This window comes from Macrotis lagotis, chromosome 4 (genome assembly GCF_037893015.1).
Source record: "Macrotis lagotis isolate mMagLag1 chromosome 4, bilby.v1.9.chrom.fasta, whole genome shotgun sequence".
NCBI classification, from domain to species: domain Eukaryota; kingdom Metazoa; phylum Chordata; class Mammalia; order Peramelemorphia; family Peramelidae; genus Macrotis; species Macrotis lagotis.
In genome coordinates, this window is record NC_133661.1 from 222885713 (window position 1) to 222910210 (window position 24498).

Here is a 24498-nt window from a genome sequence, read left to right on the forward strand (position 1 = left end):
AAATCTAGTCACAAAACTCTTTTGGGGAGGGGGGGGGGAATGGTGTCAGAACCTCAGGCTAAAAATCGCGACTTTAGGACCATTCTCTAACGTTTTGACCTGTTATGAATATCTTGGGTCACGACCCTTTAGCGATGGCCCTGGCTTAGGCACAGAGACTGCCCGCCAATGCCATCTTTTTTCTTTTCCTATTTCTGGAAAGCTCGAGGAATCATCCAAGAGGTTAGACTCTGAAAGAAATGGAACTTGAGAAGCTTCTCAGTTTTTCTCTTTTTATAGGACGCGTGCCCAAAGTTGCGTTGTATTAATTAGCTTGTAGCGTTTAATTGGGCAATCAGCTTTATGGTGAGAGCTTTTAGTCTCGAGTATGATTGTTAAATTTACTGTGCCAGGCAGGAAATAAGTGGTAAGTGCATTTCGATGATTAGGAGAGAGAGCTAGGCTGGTATTAAGATAGCCACTTCCAACATAAATTTATGATCTAATAATCCTCAAGCTGTATTTTGTCTTAATTGGTTTAATTGCTAAATTAGGGTTTTTTAGTAATCATTATAATAAAACTTAAGACACAGATACGAACTGCCCTGTCTCAGATTTAAAGCTAATTGAATTCTTCATTTTAACATTAGGGTAATGATAGCAACAGACATTTATATAATTCTAAAATTTGCAAAGTCTCTTTATAACAACTCTGAGATAAGTACTATAAGGTATTATATCCTGCTTTTACAGATGAAGCAATTGAGGGTCAGAGAAGTTAAATGTCTTGCTTCTGGGCACACAGCTGGTGTTAAAAGTGGTTTTCTAATCTTTATCTTAACTCCAATGCCCTTTCTGCAACATTACATTGCATTATTCTTAGTCTGTTTTAGGAGATTTTATGTTTCTTTACTTCATTATTTGTCAATATCCTTAAAACAAACTCTTCAAAAGACAGGATTGCATGAGGGATTCCTGGTTTCTTTGTACCTTTTGTATCAGCTACCACAGTGCTTTGTGCATAGTAGGACTCAGTACTTGCTGAATTGTCAGTTCTTTTTTTAAAAATGAAATAATGAGAATTTTATTATCAGTTGCTGCCTGAAATAACTACCATCTACTATGGCTTACCATCTTTTTGTTGTGTGTATTTTTATTCTAACAACAATATTAGTAAATTGGTAAAAGTCCTGTGTTACACTACTTAAATTGGTGTTTTGATAAAAGTCCTATGTTACATTTACTGATTTAATGTTTTCAATTCTTTAGGATTCTGCAGCTTTCATCATGTCTTGGTTTGCGGATCTTGCAGGAAAAGCTGAGGACCTTTTGAACAGAGTTGACCAAGGGGCTGCAACAGCACTTAGTAAAAAAGAAAACATCAGTAACATCATCTATAACACAGACACTGAATATCCTGAACTGCTTTCACAAAATACAGACTTGACTTATCAGACTGCATCTAAAACTAATTACATTTCTTCTGCAGCAGATCATCTTAGACATCAGAAGGCTACCATTTTAGCAGGAACTGCAAATGTGAAGGTGGGATCTAGGACAGCAGTGGAGGCTTCCCACCTGGGTGAAAATACATCTACTCCTAGACCTTCTTCCCATTTTGTTCGAAGAAAAAAGTCTGAACCTGATGATGAACAACTATTTGATTTTCTCAATAGTTCAGAGAAGGAACCCAATGGAAAAGTTGAAACTAAAAAAGAAAGGGGCAAGGCAGCTATTCAGTCTCATTCTCGGACATCAAGCATTAGTTCTGTGTCTACTGGTACACCCAGCATGAAAACTACTGAAGAAAACTCCACCAGGAGTCAAGGCCATGGTAGTTAATTAGTCCTATATGTCATTTTGAATTAAAGTATTGAAAGCATTAGTGGAAATTGGATTTGAAGCCATGGCATAAAGAAGTTCTAGTGGCATTTCTGATCCACCTTCCTCTAGTCTATTTCTAGTCCAAGGGATACCTGGTCAAAAATCATTGGCCAAGAGTCAAACAGCAGTGTGTGCTTAAGTTACAGCATTGAAAACTGATATTCTTTAGAGTTTTCACAGCAAAGGGTCTTGAAATGTTACATGTAAGGAAATCATTTATTCAGCTCAGAATCTTAGACCTTAATTCAAAATTGAGCTACCAAAATATCCAAGACACCAAAATGAGATTTTATGAGATTTAACAATGCTGTTGTCTGGAATTTTAAAGTTGTGTTTTTAATTTACACCTTTTTGACGACATCTTATTTTCATTTTTGTTACCCAATAAAAGCAAAAGGAAACATGAAAACTCTGGTCAAATGGAAGGATTTGAAGGTAGTTAAACAAGAGCTTTGGTTTTCAAATCTGTGAGACCAGTCCCTCTGTGTTTGCATTGCTTCATCTGCAAAAATGAAGACTATGGAGTGGCTAGTGAAAACAGCTGTTGGCACTTCACAGTGGTGAAAAGTGCAGCTTAAGTTTGTAATGATTTCTCATACCAGTTGATGGTGCCCATTACAGCCGTTTTAATAAAGTTAGTAGAAGTTTGGTTTTTCCCCACTCTTAAATATTACCACCTTTGTTCTTTTGGTTTGTTATTAAACAGAATCTGTGATCCATACCTGATATATTTTAATAGTCCATAGTTTTGTTGGTGTGAATACTCCTGTTAGTGGAGATAACACTACAAAAACTTTTTTTGACATGTAATTTGTAATTTTGACATGTAATTTGACAGTAATTTCTATCATCAAAAATATCATCACTTTTAGCCAATCCAGTGATGAGCATCTCCAGACTTTAACCAAGTTTGTCTTTAAAAGATAAACAGTCTGCCTTCATTCCTGTATTCAGAAGTTTCCCACTAAGGGCTCACCAGAACTTTCATGCCACTGCATTGCCTTTGAGACCACAATATAATGAGGCATCTGCTTAAGACTTTAAGTAATATTTGGTCTATATGACAAAATAGAGAAGTGATTTTTAAAAAGTAGTACTCTGAAGAATGACTTTGCTATCTAGCAATATAAATCTTTTTAAAAAGTTCTAATCCTTGAACATCCAGGAGTATATAGTGATCATTTATGTGGATGCATTTACTAAATTCTTCCATGTGAGCTTTATTTTGTTCTTGGTATTTAGTTGTATATGGGAGTTGAGAGCAGTGAATTCAAATTTATTTCTTCAAAAGAGGAATAGAACTAGATCAAAAGACCCACCATAAGGAAAGTAATCCACAATGGCAAGATTACTATAGAAGATACTTGTGATAAGCCATATGATTCAGGTAAAATATGGATGATATGATAACCAACTTCTCTTGAGTGGGGTTGCTGATCACTATACTTGCTACTATGAAGGAGATTAAAAAAATAGATGACATGGTCCTTTCCATAATAGTGATAAAAAAAATCTGTGTAGCATGTCTAATTTACAATTAGTTACAATTTGAAGTGAGCAGTTTTCTCCGCATATAATTTTAAAGGATATTCATTTTGGGGAAGTTTTTATGTGGCTGTTAGGAGTTGAAAGAGTCTCTGCTTGGGAATTTTTAACCTATTTACCTACCCATGAGGTAGCATGGTATAGTCATGGATAGAGTTGATCTTAGAATCAGAAATCTGGAGTAGATTCCCGATTCAGATACTTACTGGCCCTAATGAAGTAGCAATGACCAAGCTACTTGGAAGTGCCTCAAGCAACAGTTCTTTGGGGGGGGGGGGTGTTTGCAAGACAGTGGAGTTAAGTGACTTGCCCCAGATCACACAACTAAGTATTAAATGTCTGAGGCTGGATTTTAACTCAGGCCCACCTGACTTCAATATCTGATATCTATTGTGACACCTAGCTGCCTCATAAGCAAATCTTAAGAGTACAAATTGTAGAGCAGTTGCTGATACACATTGATAGAAAGGGTTTTCTCACTGAGAGTCCCAGTAAAATCACAGATAATAAAAATGTTAATGAGTATTTTACTGTGACTTTCTGCCAAATAGCTTGTCTGTGGCAATGCTATTCATCAGGACTACAAAACTTTTCCTGAAATATGTGGGTGATAAGCCAGAGTCCTTATTTGAATTGTTGCATAAAGTAATCATGGAGCCAAATTGAAAACAACTGGCTTTTTATAATAAACACTGTAGCATGATGCCAGGCTCTAATTGCCATCTGTCTGCATGATCTGAAAAAATTTTCAACTCTTTAATCTTTTAAAGCTTTACACTTGGCATCTTTTAATATGTTTAAAATGCTTGATAAGAGAACAAGCAGTTCCATAGTAATTACTATGTGCCAGGCATTGTGCTAAGCACTTTTACAAATATCACCACAACCCTAGTTTCTACGAAAATGCCTATTTTACAATTGAGGAAACTAATAATTTGCCCAGGTTTACACAGTATCTGAGGTCAGTTTGAATTCATGTGGCTATCATTTACACTTTGAAAATCTCAGTTGCTGTGGTCTTATTTGAAGATACCATTCAGATTGTCATCTTAACATTAATGTTTTAGTTTAAAAAGCATTAAATATTCCTTTATTTTTTCCCCAAAACATGATTTCTTTTTCCATATGACAATTGTATTTATGTTAAATTTAAATGCGTTTTAGTAGTATAATGGAAAGGACCCTTCAATAGAAGAACTAACTTCTGCACCTGGATCTGCCTCAATATTCTCATCTGTAAAAATGACATAAGGCTAGATAATGACTCACCCAACTAATAGCCATATTAATAAGTAGCCAACATACAGTAATTTATAAGAACATTTTTTTTGCAAAGCACTTTTCGTATAGTTAAATTCTTAATCCTATACAGTAGGTGCTTTTATCATCTGCATTTTACAGTTGAACAAATTGAAGCTGGAAAGGTTAGGTGACGTTCTAGGATCACACAGAAATGTTGGATTGAAATTTGGATCTTCCTGTCTCTTGGGTTCAGTGCTTCCCACTGAAGACCATTCCAGATTTTACATTGTCTTTTTTTTTAAGGTTTTTGCAAGGCAAATAGGGTTAAGTGGCTTGCCCAAGACCATACAGGTAATTATTAAGTGTCTGAGACTAGTTGAACTCAGGTACTCCTGACTCTAGGGGCTGTGCTCTATCCACTGTGCCACCTAGCCACCCCTTAGATTTTACATTATCTTAAATGAAAGTTATGTTGTCTGGATCAGTGTTTCTTTCTAAGTAAATTATCATAGTTTTAAGGACTTCGTTTTGTTTCTGAATCAGTTTCATTGATCCTATTTCAAACTTCAACTTTCATGTAGGATGAGTTTTTTGTTTTAAGCTGGTGATATGGGGAGAGGAATAATTTTCTTAGATTTCTTGGCCATTTTTTTAATCTTAATAATTTTATTTCCACAATAAAAGTGCCCCAGATAGTATGGTACTTCATAAATTATAAAGCTTTTTCTGTATCTCTAGTTAATCTTCACCATCCTATGATACAGTTCCCCCCATTCAGTAGACAATTCCCACATTGTAAGACCATAGATATAAGAATTGAAAGGAACTTTAGCAAGCATCTAATCTAAATTGCCTATTTTGTGCTTGAGGGAACTGATTTCTGGGGGGACATGAAGTGATTTGTCAAAGCAAACAAGTAGAGAAGAAGCAAAATTGAGGTTTGAACCGGTTGGAAAACATGCACCAAATGAGTGATTTCCCAAAAGCTATAAACGTTGCAGTTGGTGGAGTCAGGAATAAAAAGTGTGATCTAAATCCAAGGGTAGTGATCTTTTCACTATACTCTGCCTTTCTTGATTAAGTATATCCCCTTAGATACCTGTTCTTGCTTCTTTGGCTTCCAGATCCATGATCTCTTTTTTGTTCCTTGTTACTGCGTGTTCAGTGTATTCTGGTCCTTAAAACATTTAAGACTCCTCAATTCCCATTTGTAGAAGTAAAAGTTTTCTTCAAAGTGAATTTTTTTGAGAAATTTCAAGTTTGCTTTTCATAATACCTCTTGTATGGAAAACATGTAGTTTTTAATGCATATGGTAAAGTAATAGATACTTTCCCCCCCCTTTTCACAGAAACCTCTGACAGTTCAGATTCTGGAATGGGAGCTCAAGTGGATGCTGCAAAGGAAAATACATCTCTGAGTGCCAGATCTAGCGATCGAAGCCTTTCTGCTAATGATGATGGCAGGTCACAGGAACTGTCGAATCTTCGATTAGAGAATCAACTACTAAGGAATGAAGTTCAGTCTTTAAATCAAGAAATGGCTTCGTTAATTCAAAGATCCAAGGAAACACAAGAAGGTAGAGAATTTCATGGTTAAAGAAATTAAACTATATACCCTAAATCAGAAAATTAGTTTTCCATCAAAAATGATTCTACAGCTGAAATTTAAACAAAATTTGTAAAATGGAGTATGTTTCCCTGTAGGGTAGCTAAGACTGGTCATAAAAAAATTAAAAGAATAATTTCCTGTAAGTACTGCACTCCTTCTCTGGCATCCAAATACAGAATAATTGAGTTTTAAAGCTAATTCATTAGAAAATTTTAGAGTAAGTGTTCTGTAGTGCACATATGTGGTTAAATAGAAAGCATTAGAAACAGGGAGCAGAGAAGAGTGCAACCATTTCATTTTGTACATAAAAAACTGAGGCCCATTTGCTAGCCTTGTGAAACTCAAAAAGTCACTGGCAGAACAAATATAGAATTATGTCTTTTGATTTCCAGTCCAGTGTGCCTTTTACTCAGCAAATATTAATAAAAATAAAATAAACCTTTCAAAAAAAAAACAAAAAACTTTAGATCTACCTTGCCACACCAGTATTTCAAAAGTAATATTATTTGTTCACCAATGTGGACACTTCTTGACCCAGCTGCAATCCGTCTGCTGTCTTATCCTATGTAATTTTGTGTGTGTCTTTCCAAAACGATAAGAGAATCTGTTCACTTTATTAAGAGATTTTTTAAGATTTCTGGGGCACCAGTGCATGTTCAGCCTGCTGATCTGTCATCCCTTGCTCCCAATAATACTTGCCACCCTGTAAGCCTGAAGAGTGAATCTTGCATTCCTTGTGAGAAAATAAATAGGCCTCAGAATAAAACCTAAAGTGACTATAAGATGAGAACCCTGGAAGTAATAGGACTGATCACAATTGTAATTGAGTTATCTGAGGAGAAAGAGAAAAAGGAGAAGAAAAAATCCATCTCTTGTCTTGAGGCTGATAGAAAGATAGCAAGTATCATTGCTGGTGACATAAGTAAATAGTTGAAAAGAATTAATCCAAAATTAATAGGAAGCTAAAAAGTGAGTAAAGAGTAAGAAGAAATGTTAATGAATGCTAGTGTTTCCAAAATTTACCAGCCAAGATTATTTATACATAGAAGTAGTTGTACTTCATTCCTTTTAGTTTTAAAAATTGAATTTTTATCAATGTTTTCTGTTTCTTTGTTGCATAGATTTCCCTGTTCTTTCTCCTTCTACTCCCAGAAAACCATCCCTAATAACATTGATTTTCTTTAAAAAAAAGAAGAGAAAAATTCAGTGAAATCTATTGACATGTCAGAAAGAGGTGATTTTTTTTTTTAACAATGTTCCACAATCCTGGACTCCACCTTTGCAAAGGGGTAGGGGAGAGTTTCATCCTTAGATCTCTGCTTTAGGCTAAGCTTGTTCTGTCTAACTTTGCACATTCATTTTTGTTTGTGCTTTTCATTTATGTTGTCAAAGTGAATTAAGTAATTGTCAAAGTGAATTAAGCAGAGCCAGGAAAGCCATATACAGAATGATTCCTATAAATCTTATACATCATCACATTAAGAAAGAATTTGAGTGCCAAGGTATAGCAACTGTTTTAGAGGATATTGGAAAGGAATTTCCAGAACAGTTTAATTTATTGACTGTGTTTTACATTTCCTTGGAAGAAATCTAGCATTTCTTGAAAAAATGTTCTGAAGTAAACCCATCTTGGGTTTTTTGATTGTGCTTTTGTTGTGTATTTGTTTTGGAGGTGGGGTTGCATATTTTTACCTCTCTCAGATGTGTCTAGAATTTTTTTTCTCTGACCCCAGTAGGGAATGAAAAATTCCTTTTGTCACTTTTCTGCTTAGTTTTCTGTCATGAATCAGCTTTGACTTCTAGACCCTGACAGAGTGCTGGAAAGGAACTTGAGACAGAGGAATGTGAGAAAGGGCAACTCATTCCATGTTCTTTCCTTGTCAGTAGTTTCATTTATGATTATGAACAGTAGAGCTAAGGAATTGGATCTGATGAGATAAAAGTATTAGAGCAACTAATTTAAAATTACTTTTTAACAAACTGATTTTGATAATGAGTATGTTAAGGGAACGTTAGAGAAACTCAGATTCCTTTTCTCTACATGTGTAGTTTAGAAGAAAAATGGCTAACTAGAAAAGAGTGCTGGACTTAGACAAAATCTGGGCTAGAATCCAGGATAACCTCTGAACCTCAATTTCCCCATTTATAAAATAGGGATAGCATTTTACTATTTGTCTCACAGTTCTCAAATTGCAGAATTTGGTAAATTATTCATTGAGTATAATAATAATAATGATAATAATTTGTAAATTATATAATTCCATTGTAATATTATATATTGTAATATGATGTAAATATTATCATAATGTGTATGCACTATAGGAATATGACCTATCATGGTTAAATATTTTCTTTCTTAGAATTAAACAAGGCACGAGCAAGGGTGGAAAAATGGAATGTAGACCATTCTAGGAATGATCAGATAGTTCGAGAACTTCGAGCTCAAGTTGATGATCTGACTGAAGCAATAGGCGCAAAGGATTCCCAGTTGGCTGTTCTAAAAGTGAGGTTACAGGAAGCTGATCAACTGCTGAATACTCGAACTGAAGCCTTAGAAGCACTACAGAGTGAAAAATCACGGTAGCTTTCAAATTGCTAGAAATTCTAATGAGATCATCCAAAGAATAATGTAAAAATGTTCCAGAAATCTTCCATTTTAGTTAAATATAACCTTTGAATGTTCCAAAGAGGGGAATTTTTTCCCCTAAATATTGAAAATACAAAATTTACAATAAGTAGGTTTTGAACCTGAAAATGTTTGATTTAAGAAAACAGCAATAGTATTGACTTAGAAGTAATTTAAGTGTCCTAGGTACAGCAAATCAAATATAAGAATATTGCTGTAACATAATTACAGAATAATATTGCTTATATTCTGCTGCAATAAAATGTCAGTATTACTACCAAAAAAAAGAAAAATATTTCAACATAAAATCCAGTCAGAGCATCTTTTAGTAATAGATTGAAGTACAAGGAGACATTTTAAAATTGGTCTATTTAATTACTTGAAATTCAGTATTTTGATAGTTCATGTAAAGCAATATACTTTGCACACAGATGCTTAATGAATGTTGAATAAATAAACGTATACTTTCTTTTAGACTACTACAAGATCACAGTGAAGGGAATAGTATGCAAAATAAAGCCTTGCAAACTCTACAAGAAAGACTTCATGATGCTGAGTCTGCCTTGAAGCGGGAGCAGGAAAGTTACAAGCAGATGCAGGTTAGAATGGCAAACATTATAAAGAGAATTATTTTTCCAGTATCATTTCATTTCATAAAAATGTAAATCTTGTCTAACAGAACTACACAGTGCATCCTTTCAAGAAATATCTTGTTTCTTTAGGCAAATAAACCACACTTTTAACATTTTAAGTATGACAAATGGGACATTTTAACTTCAGTCTTGTTGAAGTTACAGAGTAAGTGGCATATATGTATATGATGAGTAAATGTATATCCATATATATGTATATATATATATATATATATATATATATATATATAGAGAGAGAGAGAGAGAGAGAGAGAGAGAGAGAGAGAGAGAGTTCATAGTTTCATTATTCTGTTAATTTTTTTGATTTGTTATTGTTGGTAACTTTAGAATTATAAAAATTAGTTTGATTGTGAAATTGTCAGAATTCATCTTTAAAGACAGTTCATGTGATTTTTCAAATTTGATAAATTGTGTATTTCTTGGAATGTTGTTTATAAATTTAATTTTTTTCAATTGATGAAAAGTGTGTTACTCTTATCTTCCTCTTCCTCCCTTGAAAAAGAATGGGGGGAAACTCCCAAAACCTCTTGTAATAAATATGCATAGCCAGGCATAATAAATCGCCTGATTGGCCATGTCCAAAACAATGTCATTTGGGGAATGACTTTTATTTTTAGAAATTTGACACATTTCTCTATATATTTGAGAGAGGAGGCCTTTTATCAGAGAAACTTGATTCAAAGTTTTTATTGATTGTTAACTATATTTCCTTTCATTCTAGTGCTCCCCCCTTCACCCTATCCCTTCTCAAAAATGTTTTGCTCCCAGTTATTGCCTGCCCTGATCCATCTTCCCTTCTATAAGTACTCATCTTACCTTTGTCCCCTTCCTCTTCTATTTTCCTGTAGGGTAAGAAAGATTTCTATACCCAATTGAGTGTATATGTTATTCCTCTGAGCCAGTTCAGTTGAGAGTAATTTTTCATTCCCCTGCCATCTCTTCCCTCTTCCCCTCCTCTGTAATAGCTCTTTCATATGAGATAATTTACCCCATTCTATCTCTCCCTCCCCCCCAGTTCATTTCTCTTCCTCACCCCTTAACATTATTTAAAAAATATCTTCCCAACATATTTAACTTACACCTGAGCCCCATGTCTATATATATTCCTTTTAACTGTTTTAATGAGAAAGTTCTTATGAGTTTAACATATCATCTTCCCATGTAGGAATTATTAAGTCCCTTATGATATTCCTTTCCTGTTTACCCTTTTTTATGCTTCTCTTGAGTCTTGTAGGAATTTTGACTTTTCTGTCTTCTTCTGGGTGTGTTTTGGTCTTCCTTGTCATCATAATAACTTTCTACAATCAGAATATTTTCTATTGCTTGCTCATTTTCCCAGTCTACTTATTGACTTTTAACTCTGCTGAAGTGTGGCTCTGCTTTCAGGATGGAGAGTGCACTGCCCCAAGCTTCAGGGTTACTATTTTCAGAAACACTTCTAGGGACCTGTAAGTTTTCAGTTTTTCTAAGATGATACAATCTATGTAGAGGTGTATTTACTACTCTCCCCTGGACTGTGCTTTGGTCTGTAAGTGATCACAAGCACTTTTTTCTTCCCTGGAACTGTGATAAAGGTCTCTGTTTCATTGTGGTTGCAAGCTCAGCTCTGCTATGCTAATGCTTCTCTTCATCCTGGAATTGCCATCCAGGACTGCCACCTAGGACTGCAGCCTGGATCTGAGTATGGGCAAAGCATCAAGTATCCTGCTTCCTGTAATCTGCTCCTGACTGGTGTTCAACCCCCTTATCATCTATGAACTAAGAACACTGGAAGCAGCCACTGTAGCTGCTGACTGATTCACTTCCAAGGCCTGCTCCTTTGGGGCCTGCACTGGACTGCCCTCAGCTCTCACCCTGGTGTGACAAACCTTTTATGTTGTCTTAAATTGGGAAATTATTTCACCCCATCATTTTGTGGGTTCTGTTACTCTAGGATTTGTTTTAGGATGTTATTTTTTTCCTTTTTTTGGGTGGTTTTTTTTAAGATTTTATGTATTTTGAGTTTTATAATTTTCCCCCATCTTACTTCCCTCCCCCCACCCCCCACAGAAGGCAATTTTCCAGTCTTTACATTGTTTCCTTCCGTGGTATACATTGATCCAAATTGAATGTAATGAGAGAGAAATCATATCCTTAAGGAAGAACTATAAAGTATAAGAGATAGCAATATCAGACAATAAGATATCAGGGTTTTTTTTTTCCTAAATTAAAGTTAATAGTCCTTGGTCTTTGTTCAAACTCCACAGTTCTTTCTCTGGATACAGATGGTACTCTCCATTGCAGACAGCCCCAGATTGTCCCTGATTGTTGCACTGATGGAATGAGCAAGTCCATCAAGGTTGATCATCACCCCCATGTTGCTGTTAGGGTGAACAGTGTTTTTCTGGTTCTGCTCATCTCACTCAGCATCAGTTCATGCAAATCCCTCCAGGTTTCCCTGAATTCCTGTCCCTCCTGGTTTCTAATAGAATAATAGTGTCCCATGACATACATATACCACGGTTTGCTAAGCCATTCCCCAGTTGAAGCACATTTACTTGATTTCTAATTCTTTGCCACCACAAACAGGGCCGCTATGAATATTTTTGTACAAGTGATGTTTTTACCCTTTTTCATCATCTCTTCAGGGTATAGACCCAGTAGTGGTATTGCTGGATCAAAAAGTATGCACATTTTTGTTGCCCTTTGGACGTTCCAAATGTCTTTCCAGAAAGCTTTGATGAGTTCACAGCTCCACCAACAATGTAATAGTGTTAGGGTGTTTTGTTTTTTGGTTTTTATTTTAGGTTTTGCAAGGCAAATGGGGTTAAGTGGCTTGCCCAAGACCATGCAGTTAGGTAATTATTATTAAAGTGTCTGAGGCTGGATTGAACCCAGGCACTCCTGATTCCAAGGCCGGTGCTCTATCCACTGTGCCACCTAGCTGCGCCTAGGGTGTTATTTTTTTTAAAATATTTGTTTTTCCAACTATATACAACAGTAGTTTTTTAGGGGTTATTTAAAAATCTTTGGGAAAGAGCTCAGGCCCTGTCTCCTCTCCACCATCTTCAAGTGTGATTTTTGAAAAAGTGTTCCTTATATTTAATAATTATTTCAAAATGTCTTACTAAATAGAATTAATTTTTAAAAATCATTTATCATATCAATGTTAGCATGGAAACAATGTAAAGACTAACAGACTGCCTTTTGTGGGGGGTGGAGGGATGGAAGCAAGATTGGGGGGAAATTATAAAATTCAAAATAAGTAAAGTTTTCAAAATCATGTATCATAAGAAAAGACTTGTTAAATATTACATGATTTTTTTAAATTAAGCATTCTGGAATACCATCAACTGTCTGTTCTCCAATCCATAATTGGTCTATTAAAGAGCACCTGTTTACCTATTTTTGTTTTGTCTGCTGTTCTAAATACTGAACTAGAAGCTGTATAGATTCCTAAATACATGACTGCAGTCAAAGTCAAAATGATAGAATAATGATTGTGTGAACATTTCTTTCAGAGTGAGTTTGCTGCTCGCCTCAGTAAAATAGAAATGGAGCATCAGAATTTGGCAGAAGCAGTCACTACAGCAGAAAGAAAATACATGGATGAAAAGAGGAGAGCTGATGAATTGCAACAGCAAGTCAAAACATCCAAGACCAGTGTTGAATCCCTTAAACAAGAATTGACTGATTACAAACAAAAAGCTTCTCGCATACTTCAAGTGAGCATAAGATTTATACTTTTTTCTCACAAGTATTCTAGCAAATGAAATCTGAGACAGTTTCTATATCATTTTTTACTGAGACAGTGGTGGATTTTACTTTGAAGTTAGTAGAAGTGCTAGGATTGGGAGTCAGACAGCCTTTGGTTCAAATCCTGCCTTGACATCAGTTATGTGATCCCTTAGTAAGTCCCTAAACTTCTTTGAGTCTCAGTTTCCTCTTCTGTAAAACAGGAATTAATATCTATAGTGCTTATTTCCAAGATTTTTTATGAGAATCAAATAAGATAACATACATAGAATGTTTTGCCATCTTTAAAGTGTTATATAAATGGTAGTTTGTTATTACTATTTCATATTTAAAAATGATGTGCAATTTATACACTTAACATTTATGTGGTCTTGATCTTTGCTGACTAGTAAGTTCTATAATTGTACATTTTATTGAGAAAATTAATAAAAAATAATCTTAGGAGTTTATTATTAGAAACATCAGAAGAATTTTTCTCCATTTTTCTTCAGTTTCAATATGTTTCCTTTGTGTGAACTTCCAAGAACTGGGCCTTGTCAAGTTTCTACCATTTTTATTGCTATAAATTAGGAATATAGGGTGGCTAGGTGGTGCAGTGTATAAAGCACCCGTGCTGGAGTCAGAAGGACCAGAGTTCAAATCCAACCTCAGACAATAATTAGCTAGCTGTGTGGCCTTGGGCAAGCCACTTAATCCCATTGCCTTGCAAAAAAAAAAAAACCCAAACAAATAAATAAATAAATAAGTTAGGAATATAAACTTTCCATGATTAAAAACTTTGGGTATGATCCATATGCAAGATTAATTTCTTTCATTTTTATCACTTTGATTTTGTTAATAATCTTTTTTATTCTCTTTTTTCCTCTTTAAGTCTAAGGAAAAATTGATTAGCAGTTTGAAAGAAGGCTCTGGTTTTGAAGGTCTAGATAGCCATACTGCGAGTACTATGGAACTGGAAGACCTTCGGCATGAGAAAGAGATGCAAAGAGAAGAAATGCAAAAATTGATGGGCCAGCTACAGCAGCTTAGAACTGAGTTACAGGTAAACCTTATACTCACCTCCTCCATGATTAAACTTGTAAAACTTTGTAAGATCAATGGTGAATAATGGCATACTGGCAGGGACAGAAACCATCATAACTAATCCCTCTGAAGTTCATGGACTCAGATAAGTTTTTGTGCAGACATTAATCTAGCATAACTCATTTGTGTTCATTTACTGATCAGAATAACAACAGCAAAACTTGGGTTTTTTTAGCTAGCACTTTTTTGGAGGAAGAGGAACTGCCTATAAAATAGGAAGATCTTCATACTGTTTGAATTGTTTAATCTGAAAGTGGAATAAAATTCAGAGGAAAGAGAAGTCAACACTAAGGAAAATTGTAAGAGACTTTTTGAATGAAATAACATTTGAGCTATGGCTCGAAAGGGTAGGAGTTTGTACAGATTTAGTCGGGGAAAAAATGATATTGTTGTTAGAGATGTTAATATGAGGAGAGGCATCAATTGAAAAATGTACATTAAGAAATGACTTGGGGGCAGTTAGGTGGCGTAGTGGATAAAGCACTGGCCTTGGAGTCAGGAGTACCTAGGTTCAAATCCGGTCTCAGACACTTAATAATTACCTAGCTGTGTGGCCTTGGGCAAGCCACTTAACCCTGTTTGCCTTGCAAAAAAAAAAAAACCTAAAAAAAAAAAGAACTAGGCAATGGGAGGCCTGGAATGTCAAGAGTAAGAAATGACTTGAATAAAGCACCGGCCCTGGAGTCAGGAGTACCTGGGTTCAAATCTGGTCTCAGGCACTTAATAATTACCTAGCTGTGTGGCCTTGGGCAAGCCACTTAACCCCATCTGCCTTGCAAAAACCTAAAAAAAGAAAAAAAGAAATGACTTGAGTATGGCATGTTTGAAGGGAAGTAGTAATATTAAGAGACAAAATAACATGCATATAGCACTAGTTTTTAAATCAAAGATCCAGTTTTCAAATTTTGGCTCTGTTAACTGTGTAATTTTGAGACAAGTCATTTAACCTCTCTGATCCTGTTACTTCTTTAGTAAAATGATGTTATTGAGTAGTTCTCATTCTATGATTATGTATAATAATAGTTAAGAATTAAATTGGAGCCAAACTGGGGAGATCCTTAAATGCCAGGCACCCATAGTTTTATAGTTACTGGGGATTCACTAAAGCTATTTTGTGAGCAACATAATTTGATTCAATAGTTGTAAGTGCTTCCTATAGTAAGCATGTGCAGATTAGCCATTAAATGTGTAGTTTGAAAAATAAATGTTTCTGTCCTCAAAGAGCTTACCTGATAAAAACTAAGCTGCAGCAGCATTATGAAGTAAAAATTAAAGAAGAAACAGACTGGAAGGAGAAGGTACAAGATAATAGAAAAGTGTTAAAGAAGCTTCAACTAGGATCTTGGTAATAAAAAGGTGACAAATGTGAGAGATTTCCCTGGCTTCATTGATAGAGGAATTCCTAGGTGAGGAAATGTCTTCTTCCATTGAGGACTGGCTTTTTCTCTGCAACTTTAAAAAATGGTCTAAAGCACTGAGAAATTTCTCGGATTATACTGTCAGTGTCAGAGGCGGGATTTTCCTTGTCTTCTGATCTCAAAGCTCAACCTATCTACTGCATCACTGTTTCTCTTAGAAAGAGAGCTTTAAAAATTTTTTTTTTTAGTTTTGCAAGGCAGTGGAGTTAGGTGACTTGCTTAAGGTCACACAGCCGAGTAAGTATTAAGTGTCTAAGGCTGGATTTGAACTCTGATCCCCCTGACTCCATGGTCAGTGTTGTATCCACTGCACCACCTAGCTGCCCCCAAGAGATAGCATTTTGTAAATCTAAAGCATTGTATACATGGGAACTGTTGCTGGAGAGTTTAGTAATCAATCTTTCTGTATCTTTCACCTTTGGATTATTTACCCACATTTTTCTGAATATTTTAAAATTAATTTATGCATTTGCTTGCAGTATGGTTTGGGGGGGGTGTTATAACTGACACCTTTACAAAGTGCTTTCCAGATAACTTCACCTTATATCTATTACCTTCAAGTAGGTAATGTAGTAGACTGAAAATAGCACAGGTCTTAGGAAGGTCTGAAGGTTTGAATACCTTCTTTTTCTCTGAATACGATAAATTTTCAATTAAAATTAAATTGCTTTTGATTAGGCATTTGCATTAGAAACAATTTGTTTCTAATTTATAAAATGGAAATAATCTGTACCCTACAGCCTCTCAGATTTACCATGAGTATCAAATCAGTCCACAAGGATTTATCAGGCATCTCCTTCAGTAGGTGCCAGGCACTGTACCAGGCTTCAGGAATCCAGAGACAAAAACAAAATATATCTTGCCTAAAATATGGACTTTTCCTTCTGTTAAGGGAGAGATATACATACATAAATGTGTTCAAAATAAATCAAGGTACTTTAGACAAGTTGAGCTGACACTAGCAGCTGAAAGGGTCAGAAAGGGCATCAGGTTCTAGAGGTAGTATACTTCAAGGATCCAATATACAGGCATTCTTTCCACTGATCTGGATATGACTTTAGTAGATGGCATTTTTTCTGTTGCCATAAAAAATTAAGACCCTGCGGCCAACTTAGTGACATTTCCCCCTTTAGCTAGGTGGCTTTGACAAACAAATGTATTGTCTTTTGCCAGGTTGTGCAAATAGATTACCTGCCAGTATTTGTGCTCTTTTGGCATATTCTTCAAGAACCTGAAGACACAAAGGGAGGTATACAGGCAAGACATAAATTACTTTTAGACTGAATAACAGCCTTTCTCCTTTCCCTTCCCAAATTATGTCAAAAAAAGCATGCCCTCATTCTAAATCACTCTCAGGTTTTCTAGGAGCCTCATGTGGGCAGGGCTATACAGTCTATATTCTGACTAATTTGGTAAATATAAAGTGAAATTATTAACTTAATATGGTGACTTTTTTTTAGGACATGGAAAGTCAGCAGGTAAGTGAAGCTGAATCTTCAAGAGAACGATTGCAAGACATCCAAGAGCAAATGGCAGAACAGAAAGCAGCCAGGCAGGAAGTAGAAGCTGAACTGGAACGCCAGAAGCAGGTGAGCATATTGACTTGTCAAGATTGTAGAAAGAGGTGGGGTGGCTAGGTGGTAAAGTGGATAGAGCACCGGCCCTGGAGTCAGGAGGACCTGAGTTCAAATCTAGCCTCAGACACTTAATAATTGCTTAGCCTTGTGGCCTTGGGCAAGCCACTTAACCCCATTTGCCTTACCAAAAAAAAAATCCTAAAAAAAAAAGATTGTAGAAAGAAATCTTCCATCTGCCCAATAGGGATGGAAAATTGCCATATAAAACAATGTATTTATAAGTGTTACTTACTTCAGTCTCTGATACAGCAATGATTTTATTTAATTTTCTATTAAAATTTATTTATTTTCAGCTACATTCAAAGAAAGTTTTCAACATTCATTTTTCTGTAAGATTTTGAGTTCCACATTTTTCTCCTTCCTTTCCTTTCCTTTCCTTTCCTTGACAGCAAGTAATCTAATACAGGTTGTACTTGTATAACTATGTTAAACATATTTCCATATTAGTCATGTTATAAGAGAAAAATCAGAACAAAACAGAAAAAGAAAAAAACGAGAGGGAAAAAATCCAAGCATAAAACGTTTAAAAAATTGATAATAGTATGCTTTGGTCTGCATTTAGATTCCATAGTTCCTTCTCTGGATTTGTATGGTATTTTCCATCAGAAGTCCTTTAGAATTGCCTTTGATTATTGTATTGCTGAAAAGAGCTAAGTTCATCATAATCGATCATCATATAATATACAACATTGATTTTAAAACATTGGTCATGACTGAATCTGTAAATATAGAAAACCAAACAAATTGCACATCATCGAACTAGTTAATTGGTCATGTTTTTAATGTATGTTTTAACAGTTGTTTGATGTGATGGAAAGAATGCTGGATTTGAAATCAGAGAACCTGCATTCAAACCCTAACTCTACTGCTTGCTATCTTGTGACCTTGAGCAAGTTTCTTAGCATCTTGGGCTTCAATTTTTCATCTGAAAAGTGAAGGGGGTTGGATCTCTAATTTTTTTTTAACCTTAAAACTTTCTGTGAAATAGGTCTGGAGAGAGAGAAATAAGTTAGATGGTAGATGGCTTGGAGATGATCTCTGAGGCTCTTTCTAGCTCTCAATCTGTAATCCTGAATTTTTCACTGTTTTAGTCAACTTCTGCTTCTGTTTGAAGAGGCAAAATATTTCTTTTAGGACATTAAAATGCCTTGTAAAAACCTTTTAGAATTAAGAATATTCTCAGAGAAATATGTAGTTAGTATCATGGGACAAAGATAATTCATAATGAAACTAGGTAGAAAAAAAATAGTTTCAGTATTGAGTGCTTTATTCCTTACTTAGTCTCCTCATCCCATAATTTATAGACTAACACCACTTACTTGACAGAATGTTTAGTATTTTATTATCATTAATTGCTTTATTAATGTAAACTATTAGAGAACTTTGGAATCAAAAGCCTCCATTAACTCAAACTTAAAACATTTTGATAATAAAAGCACTAAGAATAATACTGAATTTTGACTGAATTGTTGGTAGTGTTTCAAATTCTAATTTATCATCTATATTCCACATAACAAAAATATATTTTTATAATATAACTATGCAAATATATAGTTATTTACATAGCTATTTATGTCATGTCTACACAAAACTAAAGAGTATCCCCTGATATAATGCAGTCTATATAACTTTTATTTTTTTAGATTTTTTTGTCAAGGCAGTGGGGCTAAGTGACTTGCCCAAGGCCACACAGCTAGGTAATTATTAAGTGTCTGAGGTTGGATTTGAACCCAGGTACTCCTGACTCCAAGGCCGGTGCTCTATTCACTGCACCACCTAGCCACCCCTATATAACTTTTTTGATATGACTACTGTATTTTTAGACAGAACAATTAACTTCAATAAAAAGATTTTAATTTTTCCAGATTTTTTGTTGTTTTTTTGGTTGTTTTTTTTTAATGGGCCATTGGAGTTAAGTGACTTAACCAAGATCACACAACTAGTAAATATTAAGTGTCTGAGGCCAGAGTTGAACTCAGGTCCTCCTGATTCCAGGACTGGTGCTCTATCTACTGTGCCGCCTAGCTGAGCACCACCCCCACCCCCCCACGGTTTCTTTAAGAATGCTAATTTATTGTAGAAAGTAAGGTACTTCCAATAGGCACTTCATTGTGTAATGAAAAAACTCATAAAGTACTTAAAGTTTTGCAGAATTCTTTCTATAAAACAACTCTGGAAAGTAGATATTGTTAGTATTATCCTCATTTTACAGATGAGGAACCTGGGGCTCTAATAATATCACAATCAGGAAATTGGAATTTTTACTTTTCTGTATTAAATCAAATAATATATAATATTGATTGTTTTTCAAAAACTTGGTGTTGTCAGTGAACTTTTTGATGTATTTTTTGTGTTTCCTAAAAATTGGTATTTTGCATGTTTTATTCAGCTTGACACAAAGCCTTTGGAAATATTTATTCCTTTAGGAGTTATTATTTTTGAAATAATGGTTTCTGTTTTCAGACAATTTCTTTGTCCTTAGAGAGTGAGATAAAAGTCTCTTTTTCATAAATGGCAAATGTGAATCACAAAAAACAAGCAACTCTAGCAGACAATTTAGTTTATGGAATTATCTGCCCTTTCAGGAATGACATTTTAATTAACTTGGTCAACTAGCATATAATTAAAAGGCACAAATTCAATTTTCTTGATGATTAGGGATTATCTTTACTTTTTAACCACAGCAGATGGCAAGCTATTTCCTGTTACCAGTGCCCTTTAAAGTAAGAGTGGTAATAAGAAGAAAGTTGAATGTACCCTTTGTCCATTTATTCATTTAGCGCATTTTATGGACCTCAAACACTTTAATATTTTGGGATCAAATAACCTTCTAGGATTTTGTATTCCTTTAACTTAAACAGTTATAAGCATAACATAACTGCCTTCATATAGCCTATGAAGAATCAGGTAGATTATTAATAAGCATTTACATAGATTGCTATCCATCCTAATTTACTCTTGTAGTTTCTCCTCCTGTTTCTATACTTCTATAAAATGAAGGGTTAAGGTCTGTGATCCCTTTATATGTTTCTCTGATTTTCTCCATTCTCAACCTTTAGTAGTACTCCCTTTCTCATATTGCCTCCATAACTGACTTCATAACTTACGTAACATTATTTGGTTACTCCTTACACATTTGAAAGTGTTTGAGTAAACATTGTTTTTGGCTACCAGAATGAAGTAGTTCAATAGTCAAAGGGAGGTTCTTGGTGATACTAGCAGCTATGGAAAATATTGAAGCTTATAAACCTGGCTAAGTGGGACAAGGAAGTTTTTTTGGGGGGGCATTGTTTTTATTTTGTTTTCATCAGTAGAGCTAAAATAAAAAAAAGGATACTAAATGATTCTTGACAGGTAGTCATAGAAATAATATTTTAATTGGTTTTTTAAGAAAATCAGTTATTTCCAGCACTTAAACTAGTTTTTAAAAGAGCATGTTAGAACAAAGTATTTACTTCTTTGATAACCTCTTTTGTAGTTTAGTCATTGAGTCCACCTGATTTATTGAATTATCTGTCTTTGGAACAAGATATTATTTATTCAGGTGTTAATTATTTCTATAATACTTAGCTTCAACAAAAGTTTATTTCAGTTCTTGTAAAGCCTGTTAATGTTTATTATTCATTTTTCAGGAATTCAGTTATATAGAAGAAGAGCTTTATCGAACCAAAAATACACTACAAAGCAGAATTAAAGATCGAGAAGATGAAATTCAGAAACTCAGGAATCAGGTGCTATTCATCATGAAGTGTTCATAATTTTTGGAAAAGCTGATAGTGCAGGAAGGGTTAGACTGTCTTTTTAGGAAATAAAACAGTACTTTATTTTAATTTGAGCTCTGTTTTTCAAGAGTGGAAAGGTGAACTAAGATTTATTACCAACCTTGTGAGGGCCTAACTATAGATTCATGGAATTGAAAGGGACTTTAGAGCTTTAGACTTAAGTTCCCTTACCTGGAGAAACAAACCAGTTAAGTTAAGGTTACATAGGTTACATAGAATCAGAGCCTTATACTGCATATTCTGTATTTTCTGGCTTGCTTTGGTAAGGGTATTTTGTTGTCATAGGACTTTATCTGAAGTAGACATTCAAAATGTTTGCATTACATTGAATGTGAATTTAGCCAGGTATGCTCAAAATACATAGCCATTATTCTAGTGTCTAAACATAATTTTCATTGGCAGTGATTGCTGTCAACAATTAGTGCACTCCAAAGTCCATAGCTAAATGAATATATAAATCTCGCTAAAGACTCCTGGGTCAATCTTAATGACTGTAAGGATCAGTAGACTTATTTATTTCATTTTGTCTTGTAGCTATACTTAACCTTTAGCTTTAATTAAAACAAGTGATATATAAAGATGTATATCTCTCTGACTTATCCTTTTCTTTTGTTTGTTGACTTTTAATTTTATTTTTCAATTACATGCAAAGATAGTTTACCTCATTCATCTTTTTGTAAGCTTTTGATTTCCGTATTTTTCTACCTTTCCCCCTTCCCTGCCCCTCTCCCATGACAGCAATTAATCTGATTTAGGTTATACATATGCAGTATGTTTAATAGTATATTTCCATATTGATCATATTATGAAAGTAAAATCAGAACTAAAGGGGAAAAAACCATGAGAGAAAGAAAAAATATAAAACAAGTTTTTAAAAATGAAAATAGTAAACTTTGGCCTTCATTCAGATGCCATAGTTTTTTTCTGAATGTGGATGGTGTTTTCATCAAGAATTGTCCTTAAGTGCTGAATTGCTGAGAGGAGCTAAATCTATTATAGTTGATCATCACACAATGTTGCTGTTGGTGTGTACAATGTTCTCCTGGTTTTGCTTACTTCACTCAGCATCAGTTCATGCAAGTCTTTCCAAACTTTTCTGAAGTTTGCCTGCTCATGATTTCTTATAGAACAATAGTACTCTTATCATGTGACTTATTTTTTCCAAAATTTTTTTCTAAAGACATAATCAGTTCTTTGGTAAAAAGGTAAAACATGAATTTTTTTTATTTTGATGAACCATAGAAAATCAAATGATCTTAAATTTTGGCTGATGTATGTATTAGATAATTTTAAAGAGTAATTTTAGGCTTTGGGACCTAAGAATGTGATTACAGCTATTTAATATACCTGATCCTATTCTAGTTAGTGTGGGAAACAAACAATATGATAAAGTACCTTCCCCCTGAGGGAACCTTCAGGTTGGGGTGGCAAGATTCATTTGCATAAAACATTATCACTTAGTACCTAGTGCCAACTTTTGTGGTTTAGGTGAAAGAAATTTAGAGAAACAAGAAATGAATGTTCTGGAAAAGACTTGATTGAGATTCAGGAGTTGATCTAGGCCCTGAAGGGTGGATAGGATTTGGATAGATGAAGATAAGTGGATAAGGCATTCTTAGCTGGATGAAAATATAAAACAAAAGACATGGTAGCAAATAGTGGAAAATAGTATTAAGTAACTATGTCAAATATGTCTAAACTGAGGAAGGCTCTTAATTATGTGATTTGTATTAAATAAAATAGTGAGTCATTTCATGAACTGGCTGAAATATTCAGACAACTCTTTTGACTTTCAGCTCACAAACAAAACTCTAAGCAATAGCAGTCAATCCGAACTAGAAAATAGACTTCATCAGCTGACTGAGACTCTGATTCAGAAGCAAACCATGCTGGAGAATCTTAGCACCGAAAAGAATTCTCTTGTCTATCAGCTGGAACGACTTGAGCAACAAATAAAGTCTGTTCCTGGGCATAGTAATGGACCTTCTATTAATATGTCTGGAATTGATGGTGTTGAAGGTAATCGGAGGAAGAATCCTGAAAAGTTGTACAGTTTAGAGGGTCTAGTTTATATATTATTATTCTCTATCTTACTGACCTTAAGGCTGAATATTAGGAAACATATTTTATATTGTCTTACTAAAGTATGTAGTTTGAGTAATAATCACAGAATATCATTTATTTATTTGTTTGTTTATTTATTTATTTTAGACTTTTCAAGGCAATGGGGTTAAGTGGCTTACCCAAGCTAGGTAATTATTAAGTGTCTGAGGTCAGATTTGAACCCAGGTACTTCTGACTCCCAAGGCCGGTGCTCTATTCACTGCACCACCTAGCCGCCCCAGAATATCATTTGTTAATTATTAGTTTTTATTTTTTATCATAAGCAAGAGAATTTTTTTAAAATTTGCAATGATAACTTCATCTGATGCTGAGTTTTGGGTCAAGTCCTACTTATCTGGGTAATGAATTAGGTAATATTTTCAGGAGGAAAATTAAAATAAATGAGTATTCCATCTGGGTAAAGAAAGGTTCAGCGTTGACCATTGTCTTACAGTATCAAGAATTATTAATAGAAGGCTATGTACCATAGTTAAGCTCAATGGGTATTAACATTCAAGCTTGAAAGCATGAGTTGTTTTAATAAACTACTCCTGAGTAATGAAGAGCATTTGAACTTAATTCTTATAATTCTGCTTTCTCAAATTCTGATAAATCTCTAGGTTCAAAAATAAAAGTCAAAGAAAATTTGATAGTTGAAATATTAACCAACACAATCATTTCTTTCAAACTATCTCATTTTAAGTACTGTGAAGTAGTGATTCAGTAAGATCCTCAGTTCTTTGGCTTAGACCTTTAGAATCTTCATGTAAAGCACAGACAGTTCTCTTTAGTCAAAATAATCACAAATAGAACTGTTTGATAATCAACTGTTCTTTTGTTTAGGAACACGTGTACGAAATGTTCCTGTTCTTTTCAGTGATTCAGAAACCACCATGGCAGGAATGTATGGTAGAGTACGGAAAGCTGCCAGTACTATTGACCAATTTAGGTAAGAGGAGATGTTAAAGAGCTAATTCTTATAGAGTCAGTTTCCAAAAACTATTCTGAAAAGTCTTTCCAGTCATGGAGAGTAATGCATTTTGCATTAGCATTTTGCAAAACCAAGGTTTTAATAGTGACATTATCTTAATTGTTTTAAGAGAGTGAGCATAAGACTTATTACTTTATATATTTTAGGAATAGTGTCACTGAAGCATGAACATTTAATGGGACATGATTAGCCCTGGCTTTCCTTTCTATCA

At 34.5% G+C, this 24498-nt stretch overlaps 1 protein-coding gene across 1 annotated transcript in view; it reads left to right on the forward strand.

The window, feature by feature from the left end:
* The window catches only part of GOLGA5 (golgin A5), a 28285-nt gene that overhangs the window by 614 nt on the left and 3173 nt on the right, over window positions 1–24498 (forward strand). The window contains exons 2-11 of the mRNA XM_074235438.1: window positions 1249–1813; window positions 6000–6227; window positions 8620–8839; window positions 9361–9484; window positions 13039–13242; window positions 14145–14315; window positions 17235–17363; window positions 21044–21142; window positions 22990–23212; window positions 24140–24245. Coding sequence (XP_074091539.1) covers window positions 1267–1813; window positions 6000–6227; window positions 8620–8839; window positions 9361–9484; window positions 13039–13242; window positions 14145–14315; window positions 17235–17363; window positions 21044–21142; window positions 22990–23212; window positions 24140–24245 — 2051 coding nt within the window. The 5' untranslated portion in view covers window positions 1249–1266. The remainder of the gene's footprint in view (window positions 1–1248; window positions 1814–5999; window positions 6228–8619; window positions 8840–9360; window positions 9485–13038; window positions 13243–14144; window positions 14316–17234; window positions 17364–21043; window positions 21143–22989; window positions 23213–24139; window positions 24246–24498) is intronic.